At 42.1% G+C, this 26,023-nt stretch overlaps 1 protein-coding gene across 1 annotated transcript in view; it reads left to right on the top strand.

Annotated features, from left to right (window-relative positions):
• THSD7B (thrombospondin type 1 domain containing 7B) overlaps nt 1-26,023 on the top strand; it is a 257,577-nt gene that overhangs the window by 199,792 nt on the left and 31,762 nt on the right. The window contains 3 exon segments of the mRNA XM_062578475.1: nt 17,319-17,324; nt 24,549-24,682; nt 25,410-25,563. Coding sequence (XP_062434459.1) covers nt 17,319-17,324; nt 24,549-24,682; nt 25,410-25,563 — 294 coding nt within the window.

The raw sequence follows: 26,023 nt of genomic DNA, 5'->3' as shown, positions 1-26,023 counted from the left end.
GCATTTGCTTCCACAGGGATCTATTGATTGCATTCAACTTTGCCGCTCTTTAACTTTAAACACTGCATGAATCATTCTGTGTAAAGGCAAATATATTAGCAAGTGGTGTTTGATGAGTGATTTTTTAACATCTTGTAATTAAATAAAATCTGTGAATGTTAAATCACATGAAAAATACATAAGAATGCATGATACTGGCCAGGAGGTCATAGATAAAGAGAGTAAAAGAAAAAAATTATTGTAGATGCTACAGAAAAATGAACTTTACAAGTTATTACTGAATACAGTAAGTAAATGTAAATATGTAAAGATTTGTAACACATATCATAGAAGAGTTTGAGAACTATCAGCCTGTGTTTTTCTTATTTGTTCTCTGAAAATGTTCTCCTTTGGGGATCCTAGCTGTGAATTTAATGAAAATTCAGGAAAAAAAAAAACAGATAAAACAGTTTGCTAAAATATCTTCATTTATAAATAGTGCCAGTCTAGGAACAGTCCTTTTTTTCTGTAGTGAAATACCACTGTTTTTCTTTTCTTTTCTCCTGCCATCCCCTCCCCCCCCCCCAAACTGCTGAACCCGGGAAGGTCAAGCTTGACAGCCTGATTTGGGAATGTGTGACCACGGGGTAATACGATCAGGCCAACCTCAGTGGACGTGTCTCTGTTCTGCCTGCCCTGTCTGTGTGTCCTGAATGCACTCTAGTGCTGCCTAAGAGTTACATTTTCTTTATTCCTCACCTTAAAGGTGCTCTGTAAATCTTATTTCTTCTTTAATTACTACTAAAGAAATAAAATAGCAGGGGAAAACCTATAAAGGAATATGTCCATCAGTTACCAGAGAGAATCTACATACTGTAATAATGCTTATACTGACTATTTCATAGGCACTGAATTATTCTGTAAAGCTAAGAGATATATCCAGACCTTGATAAAATGCATTTGGATCTCTACTTGAGCAACAGATGAGAAGATCAGATCCATTTAGATCAGATCCGATCCATTTAGGTAAGGAACTAATGAGCATGAAGACAAAGTAAAGACTGCGAGTTCTGGTTCATTGTTTGCATGGTGCGTTGAGATGAAAACGGGCTGTTTATATGATATGTGATGATGACAGCTTTATTAAAAGAAACGTCGTTTTGGTCCCAATACTAATACCACAAGTATCCAAAAGCCCTAAACAAATGCATTCTTTTCTTTTTAATTTACAATTCCTTTTACTCTTCATGACTCTTTTCTAAATTACTGAAGCTTTCTTCTCTTTGTCACATAAAATACATTTTTTCTGTGTATCAACTATTACCAATAGCCCAGACACATTTTTACTTGTCACTAAACCATCAACATAACACGGAGGGGATAATAGGCTAAATTATCCTTAAGCAATTGCGGTTGTAGCTATTTCATGTCTTGCTGCAGTATGTAAATTTGATTCTTTGCTGGGTCCCACAGACATATCTTCATTTTGACTACTGGAAGGCACAGTAGGATAAATGGATTAAAGTAGGGGAACTAGCTCTTAGCATTATTTCTTATCAGTTTTATGGTAATGCCTTCACTGAGTTAGTTCCTGCATATGCACATAAGACAGAATTCCTCCCCAAAAGTGATTGCTTAACAGTATTAAACTAAATGTGAAAACAATAGGAGAGGACCAAAGAGCAATGAAAGGGGTAGTAGTAATGAGATTGTTTGGTCATATACATTCATGCTATGCACAACAGGATGGTGACTATCTTTTAGCAAGGTCGTTTTTTAAAAGAACAAGTAAAACGAATAGCAGCCACTATTACTAAGAGTGATACAACGTAGACATCATGGCTGCATGAGAGAGGTGAGGGTTGTAGCAAAAGTAGATCTCGAGAATGTGTGAAAAGCTAGGAAGGGGAATGCTTTTTCATACTCATCCCAGTTAAGTATTTCAGAGGGGCAGTCTAGAGAAAAGTATGGGAGTTCAGACACGAGTGCCCCGCGTTGGTATCACGGACAGGATGAAGTGGGGACAACTGAAGGGAGAGAGAGATGGAATAAAATAATGTGTCAGTGTAAGTACTCATTTAAGAGGGAAGTTGAAGCCATGGGGAAGATAAAATTAACCATGGACAGGATAGGAAGAAAGAAAAGCAGAGGAGACAACCAATAGCTCTCTGGTGCCCCATAAAAAGGAGGATAAGAGAAGGAAGCAAACCTATGTAAGGCTCAGCAAAGAGACAGCTAAATCTTGTTCCTTCATATTCATTGTTTGATATATAATATAATACAGTAAATGTGATACTATAGTATGTAATATCTTTGGATTAGAGACCATGCATTTGTTCCTTTGAACATCAAGCATCGTCAGTAGTGCTCCCTGACAGAAGTACTACATCTTGATGATATGTAGCACAGCGTTCTTCAACCAGCAGCTTCTGGATCACGTTCATCCCACTAGTGCTAGACAGCTGACTGATGCGGAGGGTAACAGGACACATGTTCTTGCCTGCCTGACCAGTGTAGGACAGCAATTTTGAATGGCAGCTTCTGTCTGCTGGGTGATGTTCTCATGCTGGAGTGTGCTCCGGCAGAGAAGGACCCACATCTTCTGCCTTTGCGGATGGAAATACTTCAGCAGGGAAAGTTTAGTGACTTCAAGGAGGAAGGAGTGAAGAAATTCAGCATTACCAGTAGGTGGAAAATTCCTCCTCTTCCTTTCATCACTTATTGCCAGCGGCAGGGAGACCAAGAAGGTGCTGTAGGAGGGTCAGGGAGAGGAGGCTCAACAAGGAGTCAGAATAGGGATCCTCTGGGCATAGAGGAACTCAAGCTTCTCCCTTCAGCTGCCCCAAATCTGTGGCCTCTAAAATACACTTCCCTACCTTTCACCCTTGCCTCTTGAAACTCTCACTGGCTTCTGTCAGTCCTCTGTGCCATCTCTGATCCAGCTCTGCTGCTGCCACCAAATTGAATTTTGCAGCCTGTGGAGGTAGGGCAAAATAACTCATTCAGTTTTGCCTACATTACTGAACAGCCTCAGGCTGGCTCTGCAGGCAGATGGGTATTAAATTTGACATTTGTGCCTCTGCAATTCTCCTCTGTAAGTTGGTGGAGAGGCTCTAGCACAGTTATGGGGGCCAGCTAGTGCAGGTGAACAATTGCCAATGCTGGAATAATCTCTTGAAGAACAGTAATATATCAGGTTATATTCCAGATTTCTCTCTGTAGGATGGTACTGCTCAAGGAAATTAAGCCTAAGAGAGAGTTTAGCAACAGTCTTATTTTAAATACTGATTAATGACTATTACTTTTAGCTGTAATGCAGCTCCTGCTCTTCTCGTGTGATATTTCAATATGACAAAGGAATTATGATTAGTGCATTTAGGTTTTTTAGTGTTCAGATAGTTAAAATGCCCCATAATAATTGCTGCCTTTAATATTCAGTATAACTATTACAAAGATATAATTACGCTTTGGTGTTGAAAAGAAAAAAGGATACTGACATAGTTTCAAATGCTTTTTTCTCTTCTTTTTTCTTTTTTTGGTAGCTTAAATCAAATCCTTAAATTTCAAAGTCCTTGGCAGCAAGTTTTAGGAACTTTAATTAGAAAAACCCAAGTCTTCCATAAATGTATCAAAGCTGAAAGACTAGAGATCATTAAATGAGTAGTTCAATAAATGCAGTAAAAGGTACAGTTGAATATGTACCAAAATAAGTAAATAAAAGCGTCAAAATCAGAAAACAAATCCAGATTCTGCGAGCCTGTAATCTGAGATGTACCTGTGCAGCATACAAAGTACCTCAAAGATTTCTAATCGTTATTCTCATGACATTAAAATATTTTAGCTCTGGTTCTGCAATATCTCACACTGCTGAAAGTCAGGACTGATTTTCTAATGGAATTACAGAAAACCAATAAAAATGAGAGCAGGCTCCATCTCTGCAAATTTGGCAGCTACTCGGCAGAAGCAACAAATGTTTGCATATTTCTTCCCTTCTTCTACCTCGCAAGTGATAACCCCATATGCAGTAGTTTTCATGCTGCTCAGCTTGTAATTCTGTTGTTTTTTCTTCATCATGTCAGGGAAAAAAATAGTCTGTTGTGATTTTGTGAGCTGTGTAAGAGTTGAAAGAGCTTGAACGAAAACCTTTCGTGGAAAAGCCTTCCCCCGGCCGCTGTGCAGGGCTGCCGTACGGCGTGGGGAGGCATCTCTGCAGCTTGGCGGTTTGTCGAAAAGCATTTTTCATCCACGGTTAATTCTCACCGGAATTACTGCTCTGCTGCCCACCCTCCCCGCCGTGCCTCGCCTCCGCTGTCGCACATGATCGCCGATTTTGTCCTCGGCCCTGCCTTCTTCCTCTGCGTGCCCTGCCGTTGCCCGTGAGTCCACCGTATCACCAGGACACCTCGCCTCTTCGTGCACCACCCGTCAGCTCAGCCACAGCCACCCACTTGCTTACTTCTCTCCCACCTCGCACGGTGCCTCTTGTGCGAGGAAGAAACTTCCCCTTGAAGTTTCCTAAAGCATTGCTTTATCTTCTCTCAAACACCATCTTAAGGTATCTCTCTGCTGTGGTTGCTGCCAGCGGACATTAGTCTAATAATTCGCAAGAGTCCTGATTTTGGTAAGCTCTTCTCATTACGTTCTGTTCGGTATATCCTCCTCCCAGCCTTTTCTGGTGTCCTGCTTGGCAAAGGCAATCGTAATCTTGCCATTGTAGCACAGCAGTAGAAGGGTTAGTTAATAGTTACAGTCCTTTTAATGTGATTTTTACTAATGAGTTTAGCTAATCGTGTCAATGTTTTGATATACTGCGAGTGGTAAGTGTCCTTTCCTCCAATCAATAGGTTCTTCTTTGGCCATCATTCCTCCTTTTGGCTCCCCCTCCTCTTTCATAGACTGTAAATAAATCTAAATATGGATGATTTGTTCTCATCAGCCTCCTGGCATGGTTTTCCCCACCTTATCAGGAACCCAGAGGCCCCATATCTAATTAAACAAGAATTAAGCAAAAGTGGAGCATGTGATTTACAAATAGCACTGACTTCTTATTCCTGTAGGAAGGCACCGTAGAGAGGCAGTAGTGTTGTGTGCACATTTGGGGGATTTCCCATAGTAAGGCTATGGCGCAGTGGTGGTTTTCCCTGCTACGTTGCTCAGATAAGAATGAGATGGAGAGAGAGGACATAACTGAATTTTTCTCTCCCAGTGCAATATTCTATATGTATTTCCCAGCATCAGCAGAAGCAGCAGTCTCACAGAACTGACAGTTACTGTTGATAGCGGTAACCTATAGAACTGGAGCATGGAACATGAGAAGGTGAGAAGAAAAGCTGTGCTGTGTGGAGAGGAGGTGATGTGCTGTGCAGAATAGCTGTTCCCACTGCTAGTCACAAGCTGTTTCTGGTGAAGGTGGTAATAGTTTAGCCTATATAGGGTAGAATTGGTTGGAAGTTACAGGAAAATTGAAAAAAAAAAGGTGCTATGAGTGTATTTTCTTAGCCTTCTAACTGAAATGACTAACTCATCAATTTGAAGTTGGAAGGCTAATATCCTTTGCAGTCAATGGAGGGAGGGGGATGCCTATAGGAGACCCTAATTAGAAGCCTCAATTAGCGAGGTTTAATTCTCCATGTTTTCTTGTTATGATCCATGATCTTATTAATGCATTTTTAAAATGAAAGAAAGTGTCAGACTTCAAGAAGGATAAAGGGTAGGTGGAAAGCCTGAATATCTGGTAAATGTTCTGTTCTTTTTAATCATAATTTCTCCCTGTTTCATTATTTTCAGTAGAATGAAATAGCAGCTTAGCATTAAACTGATTTTGCAAAGAGGTTTGACTGCATACTCCTCCTCTTGCCGCTCAAGCAAAGGTGGCTTGATCTCAGCAATGCAATTTCTTGCATTAATACATGAACCTTTTATATACGTTTATTACTCTTTTGAAAGAGTGAACGTTCCCATAAAGATGAATCCTCCGTCAGTGTCTCAGCTGCTTAAAACCAGAGTGACCAGATACTGCTAAAGTCCGGGAGAGAGTTGCAGAGTATTCTCTGTGAATATTTGAGAAACATTCGTGTAAAAGCTATGGCTAGAAGAAGGCTTTCAGACGGCCACCTGCTGTTTCTAGGTGTCCCAGTGAGCACTGTGTTTTGTGACTCGCCTTTGTGCCTCGACTGCGTAGCTGTGTGCTGTTGAGAGTGGTTGTACGCCTTCTGTGTGATGGCAACAGACTGGAAAAGAGGAATGCTGAGAGCAGATAGCGTTCTCCATTTGCTGTGGTGGAAAATCCTATGTATCTGAATACCTCAAAGTGAACGTATGTACCATAATTTCCATTATGAGGTTGGATCATCTGAAAATTCAAGGTGCTGAAGTGACAGTAGGTAAATAACTCTGACAGGAGTAAAGATTAAATATAATCTGAGAGAGGACTCTACTTAAATTGCCATTCACAAAGAGATCAGTGGATCACTAGATTAAAAGTTTTTGCCATGTCTGTGGCCAAAAATATATTTTTAAAGCCATTTAAATTATGCTTTTTTGAACAGGTATGGTGCTGCATTTGCTGGCCAAATGTCTTACCTGTATTTTCTTGTATTTTCGTGTTAATGGGTCTGCTGTATTTCTGAGAGAGAGATTTTTGTGGCAGAGAAGTCTGCACACCCAAAGGCAGCTCTCAGTATAGTTAACTTACAAAACTTTGCAAGTGAACACTTACTTCATTTGAATATGTCTGAATTCATTCTTCTTAGCAAATCTGCAGGAAATTGTATTCTGGGAAGACTCCTCATAGGGGCATCCAAATATAGTTCTACCATTCTCTTCTGTGCTAAAATATGTCAGAATTATGTCTGGAAAATCAGTGCCTTACATTAGTTCAGTGCTAAATCTTAGCCAAGTGGCTCACCGGTAGCTGACCCCGATATAATTGCACAGAATTTGCAGCAATCAGTTGTTCTCTTGTGCGTCTCCCCTGCACCATCATCTCTTCCCTTAACTTTTGCAGTAAAATCTTGTCAAACTCATAAATGCCTTTCACTTTTTTTTTTTAAATCTTTAAGGGCTAAATTCCTAGCTGACGTTCTGATAGATTGGGTAAGGAGAGGCCTACTTGAGTGCATTTCAGACAGCAGTACTTACCTCTGACCAATTAGCAGAGCTTAGTCTAGGTGTTTCTTTGCAGACTTTATAGGCAGAAGTCCACTCAAGATGATAAATTATCAGTTGCAAACAAAAAATGTCGCAGCCTAGCTGGTAATTACTAGCTGCTCCATGGCTTTGGTTCCCATGGTGAAAATCAAGAGGAAAGGCCGTGTCAGCATTGATCCCTTTCCTTCCCTCTCCGAAGTTACATCACTCGCAGCATTTTCGTGGTGTACCGAACGTGACTGTCTAGTCACCTGACACCTTTGGTCGTTCACAACGTTTGCGTTTTGAACCTGGGTCACTCGCGTGTATGGAGCATCTCAGCTGTACGCAGGATTGACTCCATTAGGAGACAGGAGCTTACGAAATATCTTCTCTCAGCAAGTGTTCCCGTGTTTCTCTATGCGTGTACTTGGGCAGTTCTTGCTGTCATGGGTGAGGGGTTTATAGATCCACCATCCTTCAGCTGTTAGCTCAGCTCTCCTGGGGGATATAGCGGCTAACTGTATATACACTGCTATTTGCAACGCAGGCCAGGAAGGGGTTTCTGCAAACCGCCTTCAACACCGTGACTAGGAGCTAAATGCAAACTGTTGAACCTGAGAGAGCAGCATCGAGTCACTTATAGATGGGCATTTCTTAAACTTCTTAACAGGAGCTCGAGCAATCATGAGCAGCTACCCAAACTCAAAACTGCGCTTCTTGAAACTCGGGCCTAAAGATTTTTGTCCTCAAAGGGTATCTTCAAGCTCATTTGTAATGAACACTGAAGTGTAATTTGGAATGATTCGTTCCATCTGTGTTATTCTTGTTCTTTTTGGAAATTGTACTGACATTTAAAATATCAGATAAGCCAAGAGGTTTTTCAGCTCTGGTTTCAGAGGTATTTTAGGCTGAATATTCAGGAAAAATATCTACGCACAGTGAAATAATATCACAAGAAACCTGATGAAAGCCTTATAAGTAACTATTTGAAAATAAGACTTTATTATACTGACTTAAATACTGTCTTAAACTAATTGGATAGTTAGATAGATATTGCCCAAGAATTTATTACTTTAATATTTGTGATTCTAAACTGTATATTTATTAGATTTTCCTGTTAGGAAAAATGGAAAACTATATATTTCTCTAAGAAAGAACAGTCATCCAAAATCCAACATTTGGCCATTGAAATCAGATAGAAGAGAGAAAATTCAGTTTCACTAGCAAAGAGGGATAAAAGATGGCACAATTATAAAAGATATATATATATATATATAATGGGAGATGGCTGAGTGGAATCAAGCAATTTAAAGACCAAAGCTCACCTGTTGAACCAAATAAATAATTCAAGAAGTCCCTTGATCCCCAGAGATCCTGGGCTGAATTGGCGATTCGGCTCTCTGGGTCCTTGCCTGCTGATGTGGATCACTATCTGACAGCTCTGCTGCCCCTGTGAAGATGGTTGGGACCTCCCCGGGCTGACCTCAGCAGTCTGCATCATTGGGTTTCGTTGGCCTGAGGCAGCTGTAATTTCTCTGCCTCCTGTTATCGCACCAGCCTTCAGAAGTTACCTCCCACTGACCTGAAGGCCAGCTATTTGACATATTTCTCCTGTAAGGACTTTTGTGCTGTACACCTACAAGCTTTGAATAAAGATTCTACCACTAATAAAATATCTAGCAGCAAGCTGACCTTCCTGATGCCCCCCAAAAATGTGATAGTGTGGTAAGGGTAGCAGTGTTCAAGGCACAAAGATGTCTGCAGGGGTTAGGTCCTACCGACACTCAGATTCCTGCTATCTAGTTGCTTCTGGAAGTGTGATTAAAGTTCCAGAAGTGCCTCGGGGCACTAGCATTTTAGCTTAAAATTGTTCTTGAGGTACATATTTAATAATCTTACCTGTGCAGAGAAATGTATTGCAGTCTATGGAGAGTTAGGTCAGATGGTGCCGGCTGGTCGCTGCCTTTCTTCGGCCTTGCAGGAAGCCTCGGCAGAGCCCCTGTCTCCAGGCTGCTGAGTTCCACCGCCGCGAATCTCCTGCTGTCAGGTCTCGTGCTGCTGGGGAACCAGCCCGTAGATATCAAACCCGGTTGCAATACGTGTTTTCATGTAGTGTATCGAAGAACGTGTGGGAGAAGAAAAGGGGTGTGCTATTGTGAAAGAGCAGAAAACGTCAGGAGACCCCGGCTATTTTTCAGACTCTATCGTGTAATCGGGAACATTCAAAACCGGGAAATGTTGGAGGGAGATAAGGGACGCGTACAAGGTGGCCGTGACGTCACGGGTGATAATCTGCAAGGTTCTGGGGGAAGCCGACTGGTCTAATCTTCTTAGGTTTATCTGAGAGAAGAAGAAAAACCGGTTAGCTAATACTGAGATACATGGTTAGAGATTGTGGGAAAATGTAAACATTTTATATTGCCAGTTCCTCTCTCAGCTTTGAGGAGCTGCAGTGGACTGAGAGAACGGGTCAAGCGAAGAGGCCGAGCACGTAGCTGTCCGCCCACTCTGGGAGGGGCGAGGAGGACACCCTCGTGTGAGCGTTTGGTCCGAGGGCGCTAATTCCCCGCAAAAATGTGCGTTCTTACCATTAGAACTGTTAAAAATGCTGCTTGTTACGTGCTGTAGATACGTCTGACTGCGTACGGGACTGCGCGCAGCCCGGATAAGCTGCTCGCGTGCGCTCCCGGTTTGTTTTCCCTGTTCCACAGTTCCCATTACGGATGCCACGGCGATCGTCTTTCCAACCTGCTTTTCTTTAAGTCTCCTGGAATTCTTCCCCAAAGAGAGGGGAATTTACCTTCTGGATCCACATCCTCATTCTCAGGAGGCCCCGGAAGTGGTGTGCATGTCTCGTGGATGCTGTGGGCGGAAAAATTCCAATTAAAAAAAAATTATACAATTATTACTCCTATCAAATGCAATGGATTTTTCAGTGATCTAAAACAGATATTTCTCCTTACTCACCTTAAAAAAATGTGGTATAAGTCAGTCCTTCTCCACAGCCCAGCTATGCCAACATCTGGACATTAAAAATGTTATTTGCAAACTAGCTGATGCCTATATGATAAACACTGGAAGGGATTTAGTGCCACACTTAAGCATTTTTAAATGAAACTTGGAGCGAGCAATTATTTAACTTGCTGTTGAGTCTTCATCTCCTAGTTATTTATCAGCCTAAGTGAACAGGCAGTGAAGTGCCGCGGATTGTGGCCCCTTCGGCATGTGTTGGAGCAGCTGATGTGTTTGCACACCAGTCTGCTGCTTCGGTTGGGCCAAAAGCAGCGATGGAGATACACGCGGCTGTATGGCTCCACTGCGAGAGGTTTCCACCTAAAGCTGATGAAGCACGACTCTAGCGCCTGCGCAGCTGGTTGAAAGCAGCTGGATTTCCAAAAATGAGCCTGTAATAAGCTCAAGGTAACTGTGGGAGCGTCGCCTGTGGCTCACTTAGAGCCAAAGGCAGCAGGAAAGTCAGCATTAAGCTGAAAGGTGGTAAGCATGAAAACATTCGCCTTTCGAATACTTCTTATTTCCGTGGTACTGTGATCTATCTCACGTCCTCATCGCGGTAGGAGCTGTCCTGTGCCAACGGGAAGCTCCCCCCAGACTTCTGCAGGGCGCGAAGGGAAGGCTGGGGTGGAGGCCAGCCCACGTTTTCTCTTGCCGAGCGCCTTCGGCACCGGCTCTCCCTTGCCTCCGCCGGCCTCATCCGTATTGTGCTTTGTGTCTTGCCTTGTCAAGTGTTTGTAAGGCACAGCAAGCCTCTTCGGCTAAGGTTTTGCTTTGTTTGCTTTTCTTTTACCACTTTCCATGTCACTGACGGTATTCCTTGTTAGCGCCTGTCTCCTTTCTCTGGTTTTCGTTGAAATGTATTTCTGCACAGTGCATACTTGTCCTTCTTTTCTCACACCCGCTTACAGTTCTCTGTTTTCCTCTCTTCTGTCTTTCTTATCAATCAGCCCATATTTATTCTTAGTAATTTCCACGTGTACACATATTATATACCTATGCCAGTTGTTTGACCCTCAGGATGGACGGTGATGCCTGGCTGGATGAGGAGGTGATGGTAGTGATGAAGGATAGCAGGAGCATGTGGCTTGGTCAGAGGCAAGACAAAGACCTGGAAACCTTTATCCAAGGACAGGCGGGTCCGATGTACATTTTCCAAGTATGCTGTCCATTTTACCCACTCCAGAGTTACAGCAAAGAGATGGAAGTAGTCATTGGTGAACAGATGCAGCTGAGGGAGCCTTTATTTTATTTTTATCATTGCTTTCCTTTCTCCAGCCTGCATGCTACTGGCAAAATCATGATCCAGCTAGAAAGTTTATTATCTCTGCTCAATTCCAACTCCTGTCTTGGTCACAATTTAGTAGTTGGAGATAACGCAGTAGAGAAAGTACCATCTTCGTTGTGGACTCGGGGTTTATGGAGTGATATACGGACTGGCAGAACTCCAGTGCAGTGCTGATCTATAATGTAGAAGTGGTATGTCAGCATCTTAAAATGCATGTAAAATCCACACAGACAGAGTTCCTCTCCTTAACTTTAGTGTACAGTTTATATTCTAGATAGGTAGTATGAGTTAATAAATGTGGTGCTCCCTTAATGATTAATTCCTGATTCAGGAGTCTTCTGTGGAATTAGGGATTCATGGATTCTAAGACCAGAAGTAGACTGTGACCATAATCTGCTTTGACCTCTTTTATAGTGTAAACTACTGACTCTGTAGCCAAATCCCTAGCTACCTGTTGAGTTGGAGCAGATCTGTGGAAAGGCTCCCCACCGTGGCTTACACTTCAGCTGAAGGATGAATTACACTGGATGAGCTTATCCAGTAAATAGTTACTGGATGATTTACCCAGTCAATAGTTTCTTTCATGATTAAAATATACCCCTTTTTAGATACGTCTAATAAGAATTTGTCTAACTGCAGCTTCCAACCTTGGGAATATATATTTCCATCTGCTAGCTTAAAGAGATATCTTCTAAGAGAAATCTTCTCTTCCCAAAATGACTGAGTGACTTTACCAACTCTTGTCTGAACCCAAAGGTGAGACCTTTTTAGCTTGTTGTTGTAAAGCCAGCTTTTCAGGCCTTGAATTATTTTTCTGGGTTTCTTTTAACCACTCTGTCATTATTACTGTTATTTTTAAATCAGGAACAAGAACTGTAGGCAGAGTTATAATAGCGCTATTAATATTTAATATAATGTTAATTCCACTGCTCTGCTTCTGTGTGAGGTAGAAGAGGGGCACTGATTTCACAGTATGGTCCTGCGGCCTGTGGTTTACTCAAGGAAGGAGTAAATTAGCTAGTGCAAAGCTCAGGAAGGCTGCAGAGAGATTGTTTCAAGGCCCTGGAAGATCCTTTTAAAGCTAGCTCAGGTATTTTTCTGCTACTCTGCGTCTGGAGTGATATGACAGAGTTGCCTTTTGTTTTTTTTTTTTTTTTGTTTTTTTTTTTTTTTGACTCAACATTGCTATTTTATCTGACTGTGATACCATGCTTCTTCGACTGACCTGCCATCGTATAGATTGTTAGTAATTAGACTGATGTTTCAAATGTTTGCTGATTGCATCACTCACCAGCTTTTTCATGATTTTGCTTGGGGCTGCAATAAATTGCTGGTGTCATAGGATCGGAAGCCAGGATAGGGGCGCCTCAGGCCATGGTCTGGTTTTTGCCCATTGCATCGGTTGCTCCTGAACAGCTGGCGTTTTCCCTTCTGAAAAAGCAACAGTGGAAATTCCACAACTCACTGAGGCAATTTGCTTCCCACCTGCCTAATCTTCCTGTCGTCCGTTGACTGTCGGCTGGTTCAAGGCCTTCAATATTTTTCTGAAGCTCAGTGCATGTATCTGAATGCGGTACCCATAGCTAACAAGTACTTCAGTGTTTTACACACTGTAAAACACTGAAACTTTTTACAACATCACGATATTTTTGAATCTTGTCTGCTTTATGATTCTTTACAATTTCTATATGCTGGATACTGAAACTGCTGAGAAGTCAGTTATCTCCTACCCTGTGTTTGCACTATCAGTCTTGCTTAAGTGTAGTTCTGTTCTCTGTATTAAATTTCAACCCATATTTTTCAACCCATATTTTTCAGTTTCTCCAGTTTATAAAGATCATATTGAATTCTCTTCATGTTCTGCAGTTGCCTCACTGTCCCTCCTACCTTGGTAGCAGCTGCAAATTCAGTGAGAACTATTTTCAATCAGTCAGCCCAATATTAATGAAAATATGTAATATGGTTGGATACAGAATTTAAAGCTCTGTAGAGCCATACATGACGTTTCCTGTCTCTTTTACACTATCAACTGCTTTCTGAGTATGAGTTTTCTGTATGTTTTGTACTTAGCACGTATTAAATTCATCCACACCATATTTTCTTAGCCTGAGAGTTATTGTCAAAAAAATTCCTAGTCAACATAATACCTACCAGTTCATCCCTAACCACAGCATCTCTATTATCCTATTACAGAAGAATATCGGAATGATTTCACACAGTTTTTTCTTGCAAAATTCATATTGCCTGTTACTCATCTCCTTATTATTTTCCAGATGCTTATAGATAATTTCTGTATTAAAATATTTTTCAAATAATCAAATTTGATCCGGCTGCTTTGCAGTTCACTGGATCCTTTTCCCCCTGTCCTCTGGGTATGTTCTCCATAAGTTCCACCTCTCTTACGTTGTGTCATTTGAAGCGTGTGGTGTCTTCCCACACGATGATGTCGCCATCATTTTTAAATAACTCCATTTACCCAGAAGTTATTTCAAGCTACTATCCAAATTTGCCCTCCTTGTTGGCCAAACTTTGCAAGCCAGTGCTCATCATACAGATTTTGCCTTGCCTTTCTTTCCCTCTGCTGCTTTGACAGTCTTTCATTTCCTACTGTTCTGTGTTTTGAGAGTCAACTATTTTTAGTGTAAAGCCTTCTCGTGTAGTTCCTGTGGCAAGCAACTGTATTTCCCTTTTCTTTATTTCTTCGAGTCTTTGATTCCTTTCAGACCTCCCATTAAGCTTCTGTTTCTGGTCTCTGCCTTTTAAGTTTTTCCTCTCCCTCTGCTACTGGTTTTCTGAGCGAATGCTTTCCTTGAGACAGTTTGCACTGTCCTTAAACTACTGTTTCCTCGTATTTATACCACATCCTATTTGCTCCGTTGCATTGTTCAGGCCCCTGAAAGGTTTAGGTGGTGTGGTTTGTATGGAAGACACATTGCCAAGCACAGTTGTGTTGTATAATTTTGATACGCGTTTGCTTGCTACTTTCTCCTTTTACGTACTGTTTTGGGAGATTACCTTTTTGCTACGTTATTTCCAGAAGCACCAATGTGTAAGGATAACGCTTCGGGGAACGGCAGAGGTGTGAGAACTGCTGCACCACTGCTGCCCTGCCACAGCCTTCCTGAAATCCCCAGCATTAGAGAGCAGGGCTTTGGCAGGCTGGTGGGTATATCGTTACTGGGTACATCACCCACAGGTACACCAACAAATAAGGAGTTTTGTATTCTAGTGGAGTCCCAACGTTCAGAAACCCAAAAACTCCTTAAAACCAAGGCACAAGCTAAACAGAAATCCATTTTAGTGACTGATGTTTCCAGAGCATGGTCCTGTGTTCATTTGGAGTTGGGTTGCCATTCCTGATCAGATTTAATCCAAAAATACCTATTTGTTATTTTTATAGCTTCTCAATAGTGGCAATATTTATGTACACCATTGGTGTACATTTTAAATAAACAGCTACCGCAGCAGAAATTTGACAAGAACAATATTTATTTTTTCTTTTTAAACATTTAGATATACTTCTAAATATTCCCTTATTCCTTGCTAGAGGGTGATCCAGAACACTAGAAGTCAGTAGAAGCCTTTCCATTGATTCCCGGTAAACTTAACCTTCGGCGCAAGGGAGCTCTGCGTTTATTAATTACAAGTGTGCTTGCTAGGGAGCAGGCTCGGAAAGAAGCAGAGCTTCTCTCCGCAGCATGTTGCTTTTCCAGAACATACGCTTTTGGTAAAGAAAAATAGCTTTTAGGTTTAAATCTTCACTGTCTGAATCTACCTACAGGAACAATCAAGAAAAACTTCAGAATTTCTCTCTCTGCAGCAGTGAGATTACAGCTACCTGCAAATCTGTTCGGTCTGAATCTGTCTGTTCTGAAACCTGACTTCAGTTAGCTTGTCAGGGGAGCAGCCCCTCACCGGCAGTGCTAGGAGGTCTGCGATGCCTGTAACTCTACGAAGGAAATTGCTCAAGTCAGTGCTGTGTCTCAATGCAGCACAAACATCTGCCTGTCTTGGCAGTGAGACAGTTATCATAAATACGCCATGCAACGGGCTGTCAAATATGCTGGCTTCTGGAGTAACCTGCTCATCTAGGAGAGATTTTGCAACTCCAGTTAATAATCAGGCTGTGGCTGATCGTTTCTAGCTCCAGCACTGTACGCGCTATCGCACCTTGATTGGTGTCTTTCCCGCTCTCGATGTGAACAAGGTTGCAGCTTCCTGTCTCTCTCGTGTCTCTCTCTCGTGGCTGATGAGGAGGAATCAGACCTGCCGCTAAGTGCATTGCAGGGAGAATGACAGTCTCGTACTAATGACACAATTAAGGCTGCAAGTTGGCTTCCGTTTCTGTTCCTGCTTTTGCAACCTAAAACGGGACTGTTGCTTGCTGTGAATGCAGGAAGCTCCAGGAGCAGTTTGCAGCTCTCCTGGCTTCAAGCCTTTGGCACAGTCGCATGGACGTGTATTTTCTGAGAGTGTCTAACTTCCAACTGTCTGCCACTTCCCAGGCTCTTCTGTTTCTCGACTTTAGTGCTATCAATCAATTTGTTCCTTTCAGAGAACCAGTTTTAAATCTCATATGGAAAAATTGCGTCAGTCAAAGATCACGCTATGTAAGGACGGAAGTATGACTGCTCTGCAACGCTGTAATTAATTCTCATTAAAGACATGACCTGGCAAAATATTAGACCTTGAGAAGGTTTATTAAAAGAGACCAGGGCTGAAACTTTGTCTCTGAGGCATCATTTTTATCCTAGCGGTAAGCTCTGGTTGTCTTTTCTCTAGATTGCCTGTTGTGTAGATGTTGTCTTTGGGACTGTGGTGTTCAGTACCGGCATTTGTTTCATTTCCTGCGGCAGATGCCTTGGCTTTTGGATCTAGCAATCACTCGCTCATATCCCATCGAGACAGAGTTTTGACCTCCCCCAAAGCTATTATTTGATTTAGGAGAACAAGTTTGCTGCGTGGCGGGACAGCGTGGTGGCCAGGTCTCCGAGGGATGCCGGTGGGTCACTCGGGGTTCCCGGGGTCTCAGCCAGCCCGGGGCCTCCAGGGCGTATCTGCGCACGGGTTTCATTTTGAGCATCGCGTAGGTGAGCAGAGCGGGGATGCCGTGCTGCCCAGGCTGCGCTAACAGAAGGTGATTTTGTGTTGTTGCTCACTTTGGCATGCTGTTTCGGGGAGACTTCCTCCGGGCTGTAGGACAATTTGATACTGACTTAACTAGTGCTGCTACTGCACCGTGGATGAACCCCGGGAGATTGCTGGTGCATACTGCCTCCACCGCTTTTCTGTAGGATGTGCATGTGCTATATGCCCATGTTACTGAATTTTTATCATTTAATTATTTTTTCTTAATGGAATCTATTTTGTGTTATTGATTAGTATTCATGGAGATGGGGTTCCACCTGATAAAGCACAGCTGGCTCTGTTCTGCCTGACATATATGCTGCATTTAATCTACAGACTTCACAGAAGATAGTGCCACCCAATTAAGATTTAAATGTCTAAAAGCCTTTAATATCTGTTGTGGTTGATATTCTGTAATTGTGGGGTTTCTTACCAGATTTCAAGTTAAGCTTCATAGGTCTTTTTTTTCCCCTAAGGCTTTGATCTTGAGACACTCTCATGAAATCTAGAGGAAAGCTGAATGAACTCTGCTTCATTCTTCAGCATAGTCCTGCTGTTTGTTCACTCATGAATACATGTGTGATTTCTGCTTAGAGGGATTTTTTTTTTCTGAAAGATGGGGAAATCCAAGAATTAAATACAACCTTACATTGTGGCAATTTTATTTTAAGCAGAGTTTCTGCTTTTTTATCAATATTATCATACAGCAGCTCAACTAATGAATATATAATTTTCTTTCCTTTCTGCTTGTCATGCCCTGCTAACATGGACATCTACGAAGGCTCAGGTTGGTGTTGCAATCTGTCTTCATCTTATTGTTCTCATTTAGTAAAAAGGGGCTTCGGTGTTGTTCATTAGTCAGCTTTCTCCGCTCCTCTCCTTAAAACTAGATCCAACATTATTACTGCATAACAAATTCATCTAGAGCGGTGCCACATTCGTTACTCCTGAAACTATCCTTCAGCTTTAGCAAAATGTGCTGTTTCAAAAACAGGACATTGATTTATTTATATCAGCTTAAATTTGCTATGCTTGTCGTGCTCTGTGTCAGGGAGGAAGCAACAGCTACAGTATGTAGAGCTTCTGGAATCAGCAAAAAAGTTCACCAGAGCTCTCTGTAATGACTTGCTGCCTTCGTTTAGACTTGTGTATTTGACAACATACTAAATGGGTATTTGGACCTATCTGTGCTCTAGATTCAAGATTTATAGATTCAAGTTTTGGACTTTCTGTGTTCTAGATTGGAAAAGTAGAACAAAGAGCCAAGCCTTAGGAACTGGCGATTTGTAATTTTATTAGCATACCCCTGATTCATACTTTAAAATTTCCGTTTCCTAGTATAATTCTAAGACAAAATTGTCCTGCTTAAATATTTCAGTTGAAAATAGCTGGTATCATGGAGATATCTGTGTTTGACTACTCAAAGGGTGAGAAATGTCATTGCAATAAACCTTTGGGTGCAGTTTTTTGTTTACCAATCTTCTCATTTGCTGCCTTATTAATCATGTAATAAATACCAAACCCACTTTTTCAGACCTGCCTATATCCAACAGTAAGTTCACGTGGCATCAGAGGCGTCGTCCGTGGCTGCCAACGTGCTTTCTGGCCTCTAACTTCTGCTGCTAGTTAGAGAGGTGGATTTTATTGAAATGAACAGTAGAGAATATTTTCTCCCATGTTCTTTCACGTGTAATTACACTGACTTCTTTCTTTAATCTCCAGTAGAGGATGCTTGCACTTTACCTTATTACAACTCAGTATTTTTAATGCCGGCACCAAATTTACAGAAAATAAAGGCACTTAGTAAATGTGAATTAATAAACCCTACCGAGTGACATGGTAGTTCTGTAAGTGGTAACTGTAATGGCTGTGGTTCTACAGAGCTCACTTCAATTAACTTCTTAAACAAGACATTTTCCATTTATTGCACTTATGAATTTGAAAAAACACAGGTATCTGTCTTGGTATATTTAATTATCCATTAGAAGAAAATAAGAGATTTACTGGGAGACTTTTAAAGTCCAACAAAAAGACTAGATCTGGTAAAAGCATCTAAAGAATGTGGTGAGCCGACGTTGAACATCCAGGTGTCTTTGTATCACGGATGTCCCATTGCATTCCTAATTTCTCCTCTTTTCTGTTTTCTTATTGTGAAGCCAAAATTGCACACTGTAGCTTTAGATCTGCTTCCTTTTCTAATGGCATCATCCTGGAGTGCCTTTAGATAAACTCTCCAGTATCTGATTTTACCCTGCGCTGTTGCATTAGTGCAAGATGGGGGGGTATTTCCAGATTCAGCCCCTGCTCCCTGAGGGCTCCCTCCCCAGCCTGTACTAAACCCCTTAATCCTTCATCCTTGCTTTTCTCATGTGTAAATTACAATTAAAGTTGAGCTGTTTTGAGGGTTGGGTTGTAAATAGATAACCAAGAGCTGGGAAGAACTTCAGAGGGTTCGTAATTGTTTTTACCCTTCCTACTCACAGAAGAGCTTTTCTTTCTGGCAATGATTTTGAAACCTGTCACCAGGGCTAGTCACTTAGAGTGATTTGGAAGTGTCTGTTCCTGTGTTTCTGGGCTTGAGCACTGCCCAGCGGGCAGAGACTGGGAATGTGTATTTGTCTCCTTCTGTGTTATCGTGGGAACAGTTGTTGCCCTGCCTCTCAATTCATACTTTGTGCTTAGACATTAGAATAAAATTGATTCCATCTTTTTCTCAGCTGGGAAGTTTTAGCCAATTCTGGGTTTTCTCTGAACTTGGTTCAAAACCAGTGAAGGCTTTCATAACCTTATCAAAGTTCTAATTGATTTTCTATTTTCCTTACCGCGAAGGAGGTCAAAAATAGCAACCCCCTTTTGATTCAGGTATAAATGAAAACTAGAAGTGCTGAGTTTGTTTCACTAAGATTTGTGCAATTATATTGTCTGCTAGAGGCATGAAAAAATCCAGGAATTCCATTTTTTTCACAAATCTTATCACATGCTGATCTATTCAAAATGTTCTGCCAGAAATCATTCTAAAACAGTATCTTTTAACTTTGGTGACTAGGGTCCAAATACTTTAAAAAAAAAAAAAAAAAAAAAAAAAAAAAAAAAAAAGTATTCATCTCTGAAACAACTGCTTGCAAAACCCAAATTACCTGAAAATTAATTGTTCAATCAAAATCAGTTTTGATACTGATGAGCAGTTAGCATGTTTGTAGCAATTGTGATCAATACATAAACTACAATGAAATAAAATCAATTTTATTTTAAAGAGCATTATTTAATGTTGAAATTTTAATGAGGTTTTTTCTGTGATGCAGTTTCTATTCATAGAGAAGTACTTGTCCTTCAGATACATAGTAAATTTTATAAAGCTTTTAAATGCATGCTTAGCTCTACCAAATCAATTAAACATGTGCTCAGGTAATTACCAAAGCAAGTACTCCATTTTGAATTCTGTTTTAAAGAATTCAATAAAAGAAACTTATTATCAGAAAGTACATGTGTTGGATTAAGTGGAATGCAAATGCAATATTAGGTAGAGCATTACAAGAACTGCTCATTTAATAGAAGGGTAGAACAGCACCTAACAACCAAAAAAGAGATTTGGACTAATTGGGTGGCATCAGCATAGAAGTCAAAGCTGCAGGTAATCATGATGTAACCAGATCCTCACTGTCTCCCATCCTGCAATGGACAGACATGTGCACAGCCGTATTTCATGATGTGCTCTAGATCTCGTCATGTTGGGCTGCTTGCAAGGGAAGTTCTGGCTATGGCTCAGCTTTCAAAAAGTCACGGACGTGAGAGGAGGAGAGGACCACTTTTGCACCATGAGATCTCACCATGACATCTAAATATGCGAGATAGATGGAAGTAGGTGTGCAAAAGCATTAAAAGTGGACGAACTGTTGATAAGTCTTAGTAGCAGTGTTTTAATGTCTAAGTATGAATTTCTTTTCCAACAAGCATCTTTGCAAATCAGAGCAAATCAGCTCTCTTTTTGGCATATACAGTGCTTTAGAGTTATTCATGGTGGTCTCCATAGTTTAGAAGTAGATTGTTATTTCTTCAGTTCTGATTGTTTCAGTATACTCGGTCTAATGTAACCTCCATGTTAGGGCAGTGATGTGAAATGAACTTACGTTAGAAATGAATTTAATCCATTTTTATTAGAAATGAATAGCACAGAGTTTGTCCTCGGGGTCTCAGGACTACAGTGATCTGTTTGGTTGTTCTAATATAATAAGCAGATATTGACTTTAGTTGAGGTGAACACCAAGATTTACTGACCTGAAAGCTAAAATATCGACTGAGGGAAGGCCAGAGTCAATATTTACCTTGAGGGACAATAAATCTTCATGTTTACTGAAATATGAAGTCACTATGATTTTCAGGAGGGTTGAACACCCACAGTTCTAGTGTAAGTGCAGGTGCTCATCAGAAAACCCCAACAACTACCTGGAGCATAGCTATGAATTGCTTCTAATGAGTCAGGTCAGATGAGCAAGCGCGGTTGTTGTTATATGTCTTCTGGAAGGTTAGTGTTGCTCCTGACCTATGTGTGAATAAATAAATTGCCGAATGCTATACATCAAATGAAAGCTTTCTGGTGGTTAGATACTTGGACTTTTCACTAAAATGTAAATATCAACTATTAAAGGAAAAAATACATTATACATATCTTGTTTAAGTAATTGTTAACTTGAAGATACCTTAGCAAGGACTCAGAGTGTGCATTGGAGTGAATGGAAGCTGCCTTCTTTTCTTAGGACAAGCCTATAGCAGGTTTGTCTCAAAAAATAACATTTGTCTTTCTTTCCATTACTTAGGACTGGAGCCATCAGCTTGATTTTAGGATTCAGATGTTAATTGTGGTTCTAATTCAGAATATCTCCATTTCAGTTTAAAAAAGCATGTTTTGTTCCAGTCTAAATTTAATTCTTTGTCCTTTTTTCGTTATTGTTATTTTCAGAAGATTTATGGTCTTTGCAGGTGAGCTACAAAGACTAGGAGTGATAGAGTGGTCCTGTGAAAGTCAGTGGCTTCAGCCAGGCAGGATGTCACCCTTTCGGAACAGCCGTATTTATGGTATCTTACATCATCTAGCCCAAGAAACAGCATGTGAATATATATAAAAATTAAGGAAAGGAGTTGGTTTTCTAAGATGCTAGAAGTAGTTTGATTGTGTTTATTTCTTGAAAGCATTACAGATGAGGCACTAAGTCCTGTGAGGAGTGGGGCCAGGCTGGCCTCTGGAGGCACGGAGGTCTGCAGCTCCGCAGAGATCAGACGACATGAGTTTGCAGCACGTTCCTGCCTCCTGGGCAGCACCAAAGAGCTGTAATGGGGCCCCCAGTCCAACCTGTCGTCTTCATTAGCTTGTGTAGGATGGCACGATCTGACGGATTTTGTAAATACGCTGTCATTGAAGATGTTTAGGGAGGGTTGAGCATTAAGCAGGCAGCGTGTGGCAGGGGCCGTGCCAGGAGGATGCAAGGTGCAGGTCTGACCTGAGGCTCAGGCACACTCTGCATCGCCCGGCAGGGCCAGCGGCCCATCGCAGCCCTCTCCCAGCTGAGGCACATGGTTGCCTGGTTTGGGTGAGGAGCGTGGACACCACGACACGCTCCGGCACGTATCTGCGTCCCGACAGGGTGCTGCTGCAGACCTGGGAAGGGGGAAGCATCCCAGCTGCCCCTGCTTAGAGGTGCCCGAAGAACAGCAAGGCTTAGCCAAAATCTGTTGAAAATGCAGAACTAAGAACATCATATGTTTGACCTTTCTAAGCCACACAGCTGTTTGCAAAAGATATGAATGAAAGGCTTTAAGGCTGTATAAAAAAAGAAGAACAAGAACTGATTGGAAACAAATGATAGCTAGCCAGGAGAGAGAAATCGGAGGAAAACACCGTGTGGCAGGAGAGAGGAACACGTGCCCCATCACCAGATTTTTTTAAGGCAAAGACAGAGTCACCAATTATATTCACAGCTTCCAATCAGATGGGAAATGCACATCCGCTTACTTTCACCGATGGGAATACGACATCTGTTTCAACTCCCATTTAAAGCAGAGCTTAGCTGTATTTGCGCTAGAGGAGAATACCTGTCTGGGTGACACGTGGGAGCTATTGACACCTTTCTGGTGTCTTCAAAATAGTAGCAGAGATGGCGTTGCTTGGTGTTGAAACTGGGCAGAGGTGAGAGTGGAGTGATGGGGCTTATTCTTAATAATTATCTTTCTGGCTCTTTGACTGTTAGCGTAACCAGGGAATGGCGACGAAAATCTAAATGGTGGCCGAGTCAGTAGCGTAATATCGCTCTGAGTGCTGGGCACGCTGAGCGGGAGCTGCAGGGTTTGCGGCTGGTATTGAAGCAGCACGGAAACCGTGCTGCTGACGCTGTGGGCCGTCCTGCGGGCCGGCATGTCCTCTGCACCTTGCCTAAGGCAGCGGGGATGTCAGAGCAGGTTTTGCTTCGCTTCGCTTGCGTGCGTGTGACTGCCTGCGGATGTGGTCTCTGTTTTGTCCTCATGTTTTCTCTGCTAGATTAGAGTTCGTTGGCACTGTGTCTCTCCCCAGATCCAGTCTGCTTTCTGGCACAGGGTGGTGTCCTGCTAGGTAAATACTGCTCAGTGTTTTGACCCCCAAAACTAATACCAGCTAAATTCCTGATATTACTGCTCTGCTTCTTCTGGATTCATGCCCCCAACGGTGTGAAGCTGGGGGTGCCTCGGTGTGAAGAAACCGTTAGCTCATGGTGACCACGTGATGGGCAATGCGGTCTTTCCAAGACCTTGGTGCAGGCGCAGCTAGCGCGGGAGAGACCGTGCTCCCCGCTGCGAAGGGACGTCCCTCGCGCGGTGGGGAGCTCCCTGCACCGCGGGCTGTGACTGCTCGGGCTTCCTCCTCGCCCCCGTGGGCCTAACAACTTCTGCAGGTTCTCATGGGGTTTGTGCACAAGCCCTGAGGAAGGATTTGCGCTTAATCCCAACCTCCTCATGGAAAAAGTAACGTCCCGGTGCCCCCGTTGCGTTCTGCCACCCCGTAAGGATCTGGGGTCTTTTGCTTCCTCGGCTGGCTCCCGTTTTGAATCGTGTGCTTTGGTGGTGGTGGCTTGTCCCCTTGGCCACGCGGCGGTCCGCGCTGGCTCTTCGCGGCGGTCCCTCCCTCGCCCCAAGCAGAGCCGCTGCCGCGGCCGGGAAGGTGGTAGCGCTGTCGCCGGTGCACTGCGCGTCCTTCCAGAGCAGCGCCTTGTGCGGCGGGGAATGCTGTATCTTCAGGCTGGCTTCTGCAGGCAAACTGGATTCAAAATAAATAACTTTTATTTGTTTCTGTAACAAAACTATCGATGGATTCATTAGCTTAAACATAAAAATCTGCTAATGTAATGTTTCTCAGTGTGCTGCTTCTAACGGCTGTCACCTTTTAAAAATGCTTATCAAGCTCTGGGCTGTATTTTTCTCTCTGTGTAGATACTATAGTTCAGGTAGATATACAGTACTGTTTGCCTGGGAGATGTGTTAGAGATAACTCACTTCCAGGGAAATAGCATTTATAAGTTCTGTATATAAAAATGAAATTTGTAGGCTGCATAAAATTTCAGTCTCTTACAATAAATGACTTAAATGAATATGTTAAAAGCAAAGGTAAATGACCACTAATTTTAAGTTTGTACCTTCTGGAACATCAAAGGATTCAATATACCCAGTCCTCGTGAATAATACGTGATAGATTATTGTGTGAGTGCTCTGAGCAAATGAAATTGTAATGGAATTTTGTTCTGGCTTTAGAAAAGAGCTGTTATTTATTCTGTTTTCTGAGATGCTGCATGCATGCCATGTTTATTATACACTTAAAAATCCCTGGCAAGTCAATAATGCATAAATGAACTTAAAGATATTACAGGAACATGAGGAACATAAGCCAGGCTATTTTCCCCTTACTCTTTCCTGGTTTGTTTGAGGCACTTCTGCAGAGATGCTAACCTGGGTAGTTCAAGTGAATAGTTTTGATTCTTTTCCCTGGCAGGTGCATGAGGCAGTCCCATGTTACAGCGAGTGCAATCAGTATGCTTGGGTAGTAGAAGCGTGGTCTCCGTGCAAAATCAACAGCGAACAAAATTCCCTCCACTGTGGAGAAGGAATACAAACAAGAAAAGTCAGGTGCGTGACGACAAAAGCACAGTTATTTCAAGTTAAAAAGAGCTAAAGTATGTTTGTGTAAAGGTGAAGTGACTGGCCAAGTGGCAGGATGTCGCTGAGTCCAATGTATTTCAGAAGAAAAGAAGAATGTGTTTGTGTGATGCGGTTTGCAGGAGAAGCATCTCAGAGATGCAGCCTTGTGTTATGATCAAGACTTGTTTGAGGAAGAAGGCATGGTGTCTAAATTATCATTCTTCCACCTTTATGCCACGTATACAAAAAGCCTGAGCAGCAACTCCCTGCCTGCTGCTTTGCTAGTATTTCCGCAAATGTTCACACTGGAGTGACATTCATTATTAGCAAGTATTTATTTCTCAGGCATGGAGAAATGCTGAGTTATTTCCAAATGTTGTGACGTTACTAGGAGGAACATAAACCTTTCTTCCTGCTGATCATCATTTGCTATTTACTAATCTGCTGCTGCCCAGTTGAAATGAAAAGTGTGGTATGAGGCTCGATGGGTTTGTTTAATGTTATTCTTGAATGACTGTAAGTAACAAAAGCATATATCGTATGTGTAATCATTTGTATTATTAATGCAATTAACTCCATGTTTTGACCAGTAGTATTGCATAGAACTAATGTTTTATGCGTGGTATCTTATTTGGAGTCAGGCAGACCTGTTGATCTTCATCACTTCTATGATAAGCTGGTGACCATCATGTAAAAAATTCGATTTTCTGTTTAGGTGTGTAAACACTGCTGAGGAACATGAAGGAGAGACTGTACCCAGCGCCCTGTGCAACCAGTCTGAAATCCCAGAGGAAATTCAGAAGTGTAGCTTGTATTGCCCCAGCGAGTGTGCGGTGTCTGACTGGGGACAGTGGAGCAAGTGCCCACAGGTGAGCTCACCTCGTTGTGCTTCCCATGGGGATGTTTCTTGCACTTCTTGCTTATTGCTGCCCTCAAACTGTTTTATAACGTAGGTATTTTCTAACAATTAAATGATTTCCCAAGGGAATTCAAGCTTAATGGATTTTACAGCCAGCATGGTTGAATCTGGAGGGCTTGATCTTTCTACAACTCCAAAGAATGAGCTATGAAAAATGAATTAGTAAAACACAGTGTTATTACTATGACAGTTGATTCAACTCATCCTTCCATGCAGTCTACAAGAAGGGACCCAAAGAAGTACAACGCGTGAAGGGATCTGTATTTTAGTTACAGTGAAGGCCACGTTAAGGAACCCTCCCAAGGGAGTGCTCTGTCCAAGACAGACAACTCCTGTAACAACCTTCTGGTAAGCCATGGTGCTGTCATTCCTTTAGACAGGTCATAGGCCTGAGAGAATGACCGCTCTCT

This window comes from Rhea pennata, chromosome 6, assembly GCF_028389875.1.
Source record: "Rhea pennata isolate bPtePen1 chromosome 6, bPtePen1.pri, whole genome shotgun sequence".
Classification (NCBI taxonomy): domain Eukaryota; kingdom Metazoa; phylum Chordata; class Aves; order Rheiformes; family Rheidae; genus Rhea; species Rhea pennata.
This window is presented reverse-complemented; position numbering and strand designations above follow the sequence as displayed.